The 9,308-nt window shown below is 41.0% G+C and overlaps 1 protein-coding gene across 1 annotated transcript; it reads right to left on the bottom strand.

The window, feature by feature from the left end:
• Positions 1-262: 262 nt before the first annotated feature.
• On the bottom strand, positions 263-8,468 carry LOC130848725 (membrane-spanning 4-domains subfamily A member 12-like). The gene is made up of 6 exons (XM_057727129.1): positions 8,202-8,468; positions 4,262-4,399; positions 3,583-3,639; positions 2,325-2,441; positions 569-679; positions 263-376 (listed from the first exon to the last, which is right to left on the bottom strand). Exons 1-6 carry the CDS (start codon positions 8,466-8,468, stop codon positions 263-265), a joined length of 804 nt encoding a protein of 267 aa, XP_057583112.1.
• Between the last annotated feature and the right edge of the window lie 840 nt (positions 8,469-9,308).

The raw sequence follows: 9,308 nt of genomic DNA, 5'->3' as shown, positions 1-9,308 counted from the left end.
AGGAAATTTTCTAACTTTGAGTTACAGAGTCATTTCTGGTCCTCTGGCCCTTCCCCTTTGCCAGTGAGTGGTAGTGGCAGATAGGAAGAAGCAATGCCAGGGAGATCCGTGCAGTTATCATTTGTGACAAACTAAGAACAGATCTGAAACATGGTCTTTAAAGATCGGCAATCATCATGGACAGCGGAGGCCAGCTTCTTAAGAAGTTTCTGCAGGTAGTTTTACCCCATAGATCACATGATGCTCCTTTTTCTTTCCGTACCTAGTGGTGTTGGGGGAGGGTACAAGTTTCGTAGCCAGCATTTTTGGGAGCAACTGTGGACGACCCTGTTGTCAAGGGACTGTTTGCATACATAATTGGAATAGCCTGGACAGACTGGAAAGAATGAATAAAGCAAACAATGTTGTTACTATAATCCTGTTCAGTAACATCCCCCCACCACCGTCCCCATCAGAGAAGAGGACACAGAGCACTCTGGTAAGCCCACAGTGGGACTTATCTGACACTGAGGTCTGTTTTTCTTCAGCACATACTCAAATTATTTTACAGAGAAGAGGCCCAACTCACCCCATCGGTGGTGTTGATTGCTTGGGTGGTAAAGTGGACTGTGGTAGAAGTTATAAAGATCACCAAGAGAGAGAAGATGATCAGCATGGCTGAAATTCCTTTCCCAGCAAGCTGAAATCAGGAAGAAACACACTGAAATTTTGACTAAATCAGGAGGGCTTCACCCAGGCTTCAAAAAGTTACAGACTCATCAAATGGTCTATTGCTTGTACTCAGCTAGCTCTGGGATCATTTCTCTGTCATCACATGCTTATTTCAGGGGAATGTAAATTAATTTTGGAATTTCTTTAGAATGCCAGAAGACTGTCCTATTTGCAGTAGACTGTCTTATTTAAAAACATTAGAAAGGAAGTAGAAGTTTTTCTTTGCAGTGGCTTTCTTTTTTTTTATAAAAAATTTTTTTTTAATAAAAATTTACTTGCTCATTAAAAAAATAATCAAGCAATGTAGAATACAACCAATCATCCCAAATGCCACTGCCCAGAAATGAGCAAAATTAACATCTGACCCCTGTTATTCTAGAACTCCATATATGGGCAAAAGGCAAATAGAAAAGTGGATGTAGGGACTTCCCTTCCATTGCAAGGGGTGAGAATTCAGTTCCTGGTTAGGGAACTAAGATCCCACATGCTAGGATCTTAGAAAAAAGGAAAAGTGGGTGCATGGAGAGACAGCAAGAGAGAGGTAAAAAGAGAGCAGCGGAGGGGATGAGAGAACAATAGAGGGAAACACTGTTTTTAAAGAATGGAATCGTTTTTACTTCCTATTTTGAAATAAAAATGTTACCTGATTTTAAAAGAATAAAAAGAAGTCAAGTCAAATACAGTTTACAAAATCCATGAAGAAGTTGACATCATTTTAAACTTACAAGTTTCAATTTGAGGCAGTATCAGATGATTGTTAGTTAGCATGCTTATTTTACCTCTCATCTTACTTCTCTCTTCACCTTCCAGTTTCTGTGCTTTTCACCAGTCTCCTTACACAGATTCTCCTTTGCATTTCTGCATTCTTGATTTAATCTACCTTGTATATGGTTGAACATTCCTTTTTTTTTATTAAATTTTTTAGCAGCAGTGCCCATGTGTGTTATTGTTTTACTGAGAGGATCTTGTTGCTTTTATACTTTCACAAGGATTTTATTGGACTTCTTATTCTTGAGTCACATTTTCTTTTCATCAAAGCTTTGTAGACAGTGCTCCATGATTTTCCCTGTTGAATGTGGCTATAGTAGGCACTGAGTCAAGCTGATTTTTTTTTCCTTTTGTAAGCAATTTGATTTTTCTGCCTAAAACCTCAAAGAATCTTTTTCTATACCTTATGCCTTAACAAAGATACATACATTTCAATATGTATCGATATAAATATCTATATCTATGTATCTATGTCTGTATCTCACTTATTTTGCATCTCTTTCTCTTAGTCTAGGTTATTCTCATTCAGTGTACCAATTCAGTTACTCTTTTATTCAGGGAGCTTTGATCCCTCGGTATTTCTATATACTCTTTAGGAATCTTCCCTAACCTTCCCTAACCATGACATGGGTGAATGAGGGGTACCCTTTCTGCCCTAGTCCATCTACAGAGGTGACTCTCCCACTTGATTCTATAGGCCTAGAGATCACATGACTAAGAGCAGGGCTGGAATAGAAAAAGGGATTTTCTACTAGAGCTGCTGTACAATCATAAGAAATAAAAAATAGATCCACTCTATGTGCGTGGAAAGAGAGAAGGCACCTGGTCAATGATGGGATACTTACCACTGCCCAGTAGTCTTGGTCAGCCTCCCCGTTAATGCTCACATCCAGTAGCAACAGAATCAGTCCAATGATGGCAAAGATAGAACTAAGAATATTCATTCCCAGGCTGCTTTTTATCTGGTGGAGATGGCAGGAAAAAATAAATCGTATGTAAGATGAGTGAAATGAAATGAAATAAGAAGCAACTAAATCTAATGGTTCTTAATCTTGGAAATCTTGAAAGAAATTTTGAAGCTGAAATGATTTTTTTCCCTCTGTCCTCCTGGATAGTTACCATGAAAATTATTCTGTATGCTGCCTAAACATAGGATATTTCTCAAATCTGTGGAAAAATGTAAACAATACAAAGCAGGAGCTCATCTATTATATTTGTCTAAGTCTCACACAGTAACAATTCTATTTCCTTTTTGAAACAATAAAATGACAAACTCTTAATGAGCATTTTTCTGTGACAGTCACTGTATTAGATTATTTAAATGTGTTATTTCATAGAACTCTTGCAACCACTATATGAGGTAGTACTACATAGCGTCCATTTTTTAAAATTTTTTAATAAATTTATTTATTTATTTATTTATTTATTGTGTTGGGTCTTCGTTGCTGCACAGGGGCTTTCTCTAATGAGAGCAGGGGCTACTCTCCATTGTGGTGCACGTGCTCCTTGTTGCAGTGGCCTCTCTTGTTGCAGAGCACAGGCTCTAGGCATGCAGGCTTCAGTAGTTGCAGCACATGGGCTCAACAGTTGTGGCTCATGGGCTCTAGAGTACAGGCTAACTGGTTGTGGCGCATGGGCTTAGTTGCTCCGTGGCATGTAGGATCTTCCTGGAGCAGGGATCAAACCCGTGTCCCCTCCATTAACAGCCAGATTCTTAACCACTCCACCACCTAGGAAGTCCCAGCGTTCAATTTTATATATGGGAAAGTATATACACAAAAAAATCTTTGCTGATAAATTTTGGAATTAATGGAACCCTTGTCTTTCTAAGGACTAGATAGATTTAGAAGGAGGAAATTGTTATGCTTTTGAGGGTAGGGGTGTATGGGCAGAGTACAAAACGTTCCCCAGTTTCTACAAGAAGATTTTGAAATTCAGCAGAATAACTGGGAAACCAAGTCCTCTGCTGACTTGTTAGGAGGTCTTTGGAATGCTTTAGCATGCCTTAGGCAGTCTTCTTATTTTGAATCCACTTTCTCACTTTTCTTCCCCAAGTAAATTAGTCTTTAAAGTGGTTTAAAAAGTAGAAACATTCTAACTTACCAGACAAGGGGAAAGGTGATTGGATGCTGAAACAGAGAGTGCTCCGGTAATAATGAACTGTAGAAATAGACAGATTTATTTGTGAAATGATGGGTCCTTTGAGTGTTTCTGGGATATATGTCTCTTTATATAATGAAAGGTTGATCTATTTATATTTCCCTCTCAAAAATTCTTTCATACTTCTCAATTTTTTGGAGTAACTCTCAAGAGGTTACACTGTCCTTTTGACATCCTTTTCTTTTTCTCCTTAGTTTCTTGCATATAAAGACCTCCTTCGCTTGTAAGCTTTCCTTGTTCTGATGACTTTTGACCTCACCGCTCAGTCTCTTCTCATGATCAGTTGCATGTTTTTAATCATGTTCCTGATCACCTCTTTTTGCCGCTGTCCACCCAGCGCATACATTTCCATCTAAAATGGAATAGGGAACTAAAACTTTCGTGTGCTGGTTACTTGATCAGTGTAAACTTCAGGGTGTGAGTTTAAGCTGCAAGTTAAAATGGAGAACAAAAGCGCACCCTTATTTAATTCTCCATCTAATTAATATCTAATATTAATATCTAGTATCTAAATTCTCCAGCTGATCAGATATAGGGCTTATTAAAAGATGAGTTATACCTAGGCTGGGGACAGCTGTACTTTGTAAACTGAGAAACACAGCTGTTGCAGCAGACTACTCACAGAAAGGCCGCCCCAGAATGGATATCCGATAATAAAAGACCAGGAAGCAAAACCCCAAACTCCCTTTTTAATGGAGGCCATTGAACCCAAAATAACTCCAAAGCCAATGTGCATCAGTCCAATAATGATCTGGATTGCCTAAAAAGAGAAAACAGACATTTAAAAATCACTTCTTCATCTTCAGGCACCACGAAACGTCACTCTCAGTGCTGCTACTGCTTACTTATTGTCAACTCTGTCAAGATCCATGGGTGTCATTCAGCTGTACCTGTGCAGGAGGTGGGCCATTAAGATTTTGACATACAGCAGGGCCAGGGCCTCAGCATAAACCTTGTTTGAGGTATTTGGGGAGGCTTGTTCAGGTGGCCCAAGGATTCTTCAGAAAGTGCTACTGCATAAGCACACACGAGCATCCCCTGAGAGCCTCCAAGACTCTTCGAAAAAAATGCTCTCACTGTGATTTCAGTGGCTGTCTTTTGAAAATGGACCAGTTCTCTGCTTGGGTAATCCCAGTTCTGGGGAAAGTATCAATGAAGAAAAAACAGTTTATTAGGCATTAACTATATGCTTGATAATTTCTAAGCACTTTACACTTATTATACTTGGAATCCTCCCCAACAACGGGATGGAGACACAGAGACACAAAGAAATCAGGTATCTGTCTTAGTCTGTTCGGGCTGCTGTAACAAAATACCCCAGACTGAGTGGTTTATAAACAACAGAAATTTATTGTGTGCAGTTCTGGATTCTGGGAAGTCCAAGTTCAAGATTCCAGCACAGTCACCTTCTGGTGAGGGTCCTCTTCCCGGTTCATAGTCCAAGCTTTTCGCTGTGTCCTCACATGGTGCAAAGGGCGAGGGATCTCTCAGGAGCCTCTTTTATAAGGCACTAATCTCATTCATGAGGGCTCCACCCTCATGACCTAATTAGCACCTCCCAAAGGCCCACCTCCTAATACTATCATCTTTGAAAGTTAGGATTTCAACATACGGATTTTGGAGAGGGACAAAAACATTCAGACCATAGCAGTGCCCAAGGTCACACAATTGCTGAAGGGCTGACCTGGGAATTTAATGCAGTAAATTGACTCCAGAGCCCATGTCTTAACTACGCCCTCAGGCTCAGCTCAGCTACGCTTCTTCCATGAAGTCTTCTTGGTTATACCAGTGAATTTAAGCTATCTTGTTTTTTTTGTTGTTGTTTTTATTTTTTTAATTCTGTTGTATCTTATGATATAAATCACATACCTTATTTCTTAGTTTTGTACTCATTTATATCATTCTTTTTCAAATTGCAGGTATGCAAACATTTCCTTATTGGCCTATCATGTATTCTCAGACAGTGGACACATCTTAGTACCTTTTAGTATACCTTCCATCATCCTCGATAAACAGATTTGTGAGAGATAACTATTGCTAGATTGGACCAGAAGTTAATTGTTTCTTCCAAAATTTACATCTTATCTGTCCAGGAATACTGCAGATACAGTGATTGCTGTTTATTTCTTCAGCAAATAGCTACTGAATACAATGAAATTGCATCAGAATTAGGAAAAAAACCCACAGCTTCCTAAATAATGTGAGATTAATATGTTTTGAATAATGAAGTTGAGAGTCTGATAAAAGCTGTGAGCCTTCTCCCCTAAAAAACTGTTCTTCCACATCCACCCATATACACACCACACATTTGCATACAACTTCAGAGGTGTCACGGGTTTCTTTTAGCCAGTTGTGGGTCTCAGTTGAAAAATTCCTGCCTTAGACATTATTATTTGTTTTTTTACTACCCCTTCTTTAGAGTAGCAATTCAAGCATCTGGCTATAAGCTTCCAACTCTCATCCTTGCCATCATCTTGATGAGGAGCCAGTTAGATCTGGGTTAAAACTGTCCTTCCTTTGTCCTAGTAGAACCCTGGATGTACCATTTACTGATCAAAATTGCTTATTGGCCAGATTTAGTAATTTGGCCATTTAGTTCATTCTGGATTTTTGGCCACAGAACTGCTTTAAACTCTGAGGAAGTTGGAACAGATGGTCCACTCACATCCTGCCCCTGGAGGCCCCTGTGTCATTGTGGTGACTGGGGGCTACTAATAGCACAGAAGGTTGATCTTCAAGGAGAGAAAGTAGCTTCTGCCAGTTGGAGCTTTTAAAAAACAAAAGGGCACTTTAAAGCACTTCTACTGTGCACGTCTTTGGAACCGGGCGGAAGGCTCCAGTGGCCACCCGCTCCACTCAGACGAAAAGCCAGAGCCTCCAGCCCTCCCGGCCTCACAGGATCTGTCTCCACCACCCCTCTGCCCTTTTTCCAACTACTCCCTCCATCTGTCATTCTACTCTACTTTATTTATCTCCTCCCTGTTCTTCAAACATGTCACATTTTCCTCTTTTCCTCACTCTTTTCCTCTAAAGACCTTCCAGCTTTACCTGGAACCTCTTGCCTGACATCCGCATGGCTCACTCCTCGCTTCATGTCTTTGTTCAGATGTCATCATCTAAGGAAAGCCTGCTTGGACCGGCTTGAAACTGCCGCCCCCTCACTGCCTGGAACTACGTATCCCTTTCACACTTCTTTATTCTCTCCATATCCTTTATCACCTCCCAATACACTGTGTACCTTAATTCTTTTTTTTAATTTTTAAAAATTTAAAAAATATCTTATTGTTTTATTTTTGGCTGCGTTGGATCTTCGTTGCTGTGCGAGGGCCCTCTCTAGTTGTGGCGAGCGGGGGCTACTCTGCTTTGTGGTGCTCAGGCTTCTCATTGCGGTGGCTTCTCTTATTGCGGAGCGCTGGCTCTAGGTGCGGGGACTTCAGTCGTTGTGGTGCATGGGCTTTGTTGCTCTGTGGCATATGGGATCTTCCTGGACCAGGGAACCCTGGCAGGTGGAATGACAGGTGGATTCTTAACCTTTGCACCAGCAGGGAAGTCCCTTAATTCTTTATTATATGTGTAGCCTGATTCTCGCACTAGGTTCTGAGCTCCATGAGCACAGAGATTGTGTCTGATTTGTTCTCTGCTGTGTTCCCAGCATCCCTGTGGGGCCAGCTGTGTGATGCGCTAGTCTGTCTCATTGGCTCAATGCGAGCAGGGGACTTCCTCTGTCTGCCAAGAGGAGAATCTGAGAGGCCACCTCCCAGCTTACGTCTGCCTACTGGAGGGGGACCAGTACTCAGCTGCACTTTCCTAAGATGGCTAGAAGAGTTTCCAGCATATAATTTATATATATCAATATAATTTATGGAGTGCCCTAGCACAGAAGTTAGAGCTGCACACAGGGAGGGATTGTACCATTTGGTGGAGTTGTGTTAGTGGTGAAAGAGGTTCTTCAAAAGCACAGCAAAGGGAATAACAATAATAATTCTGCCTGTGGCAGTGGAGTCTTCATGTACACGCAGGGCATGTTTTACAATGGCTCCATAAACTAGATTAGGATGGGTCAAAGTGTCCTTTATGGAATTGATGTGGCAGTTAAGTCATAACATCTCCATGGGCACTGGGTGACGGGACAGCAGATAGAATGGCCCCTAGTTCTTTCACACCCAATTTCCCCAGACAGCCCATTAGTAGTTCCTTCTGTTTTTTAAGGCAGTCCTCTATGTGAATTCGCCTCTATACAAATACCAGGCTTGAAACTAATCCAGAGACAGGATTGAGGGTACCCAAAATATTGTTTGCAAAAGTGAGATCAGTCATCCTGCTAGGAAGAATCCTTTCTCACCCATTAGATTTTTGCTTGAGTCCAAAATAAAACGAGCTCAGGGTAAAGTCTACATGCAGACTAATTATTTCTACCTAAAAGGGATACTGTTTCCAGAGTAGCATTCTGACCTTTTTAATGATTGGGCGTATGTAATGATAAACTTCTCTTCACCTATAACTCATAAGCACAAAAAACCTTAGAAATGCAAAATTAAAATTCTGGTAGTGAGTAGACTTACCCCTAGTGCCTTTGCTTCTTCTTTAAAGTTTGTAGCTGCTTTTCCTCTGGCTGGATTTACCATTTGTATATTTCCTTGACCCTGCGGACTGTTGGTGAAGATTCTTGGATAAGTGAAGAAGGGAGGCTGACCACTCTGCACTTGGTTTCCTAGGCAGGTGAAACTCAGAGGTTGTTGAGACCCAGGAGTTGTAAAGGTGCTTGATGGGTAATAATTAGGTGTGGTTTCATATAGGCTGGGGTAGGCTGTTGGCTTGGATGACATCATTATGTCCTAAGTATTACAAAACATAACAAAGCGATAAATTTACCCAGAAAGGATGCTAAAGAAAATCTCGTCAACTGTACATTATCTATGCAAATGGAGGAAGGCAAGTAAGCAGTTAATGGGTAATGACAACCAATGTGAGTGATTCTTATTTGACTTTGGAATCCTATACATCCTACAGTTTGAAGGAAGCAAAGGAGGGGAAAATGAAGATACATTTACTTTCCAATTTCCATTTGATTTTGAAAAGTATTTATATATATTGATCTTCTGTGAGTTCATTGCATCTGAAGGACAACAGAAAGAGGGAAGAGACAGTGGTAGGCAGAATAATGCACCCTTCTCCTTTCCCAAAAGATATCTATGTTCGAATTTAGGAAACTGTGAATATGTTAGGTCACATGGCAGAGGGATGTAAGGTTGCAGATGGCATTGAAGTTGATAGCTGACTTTATTTTTTTATTTTTATTTTTTCACTGGGTTGGGTCTTTGTTGCTGCACACAGGCTTTTATCTAGCTGTGGGGAGTGGGGGCTGCTCTTCATTGTGGTGCACGGGCTTCTCAGTGCAGTGACTTCTCTTGTTGAGGAGCACAGGCTCTAGGCCCACAGGCTTCGGTAGTTGTGGCACGTGGGCTCAATAGTTGTGGCTTGCGAGCTCTAGAGCACAAGCTCAGTAGTTGTGGTACGCGGGCTTAGTTGCCCCACGGCATGTGGGATCTTCCCGAACCAGGGATCGAACCTACATTCACTGCATTGGCAGGCGGATTCTTAACCACTGAGCCACCAGGGAAGTCCAATAATCAGCTGACTTTAAAACTGGGAGATTTTCCTGGATGATT

Source organism: Hippopotamus amphibius, chromosome 3 (assembly GCF_030028045.1).
Source record: "Hippopotamus amphibius kiboko isolate mHipAmp2 chromosome 3, mHipAmp2.hap2, whole genome shotgun sequence".
NCBI lineage: Eukaryota > Metazoa > Chordata > Mammalia > Artiodactyla > Hippopotamidae > Hippopotamus > Hippopotamus amphibius.
Note: the sequence above shows the minus strand (reverse complement) of the source record. Positions and strands in the feature narration are given on the sequence as shown.

What these genes read in the sequence shown, in the direction of transcription:
- LOC130848725 (XM_057727129.1), bottom strand. Translation starts at nt 8,468, where the DNA reads ATGATGTCATCCAAGCCAACAGCCTACCCCAGCCTATATGAAACCACA. An exon ending in ATCACCTTTCCCCTTGTCTG is followed by an intron (nt 2,442 to 3,582) that starts GTAAGTTAGAAT and finishes CATCTCCACCAG; the next exon opens with ATAAAAAGCAGCCTGGGAAT. An exon ending in CAATCAACACCACCGATGGG is followed by an intron (nt 377 to 568) that starts GTGAGTTGGGCC and finishes CATTCTTTCCAG; the next exon opens with TCTGTCCAGGCTATTCCAAT.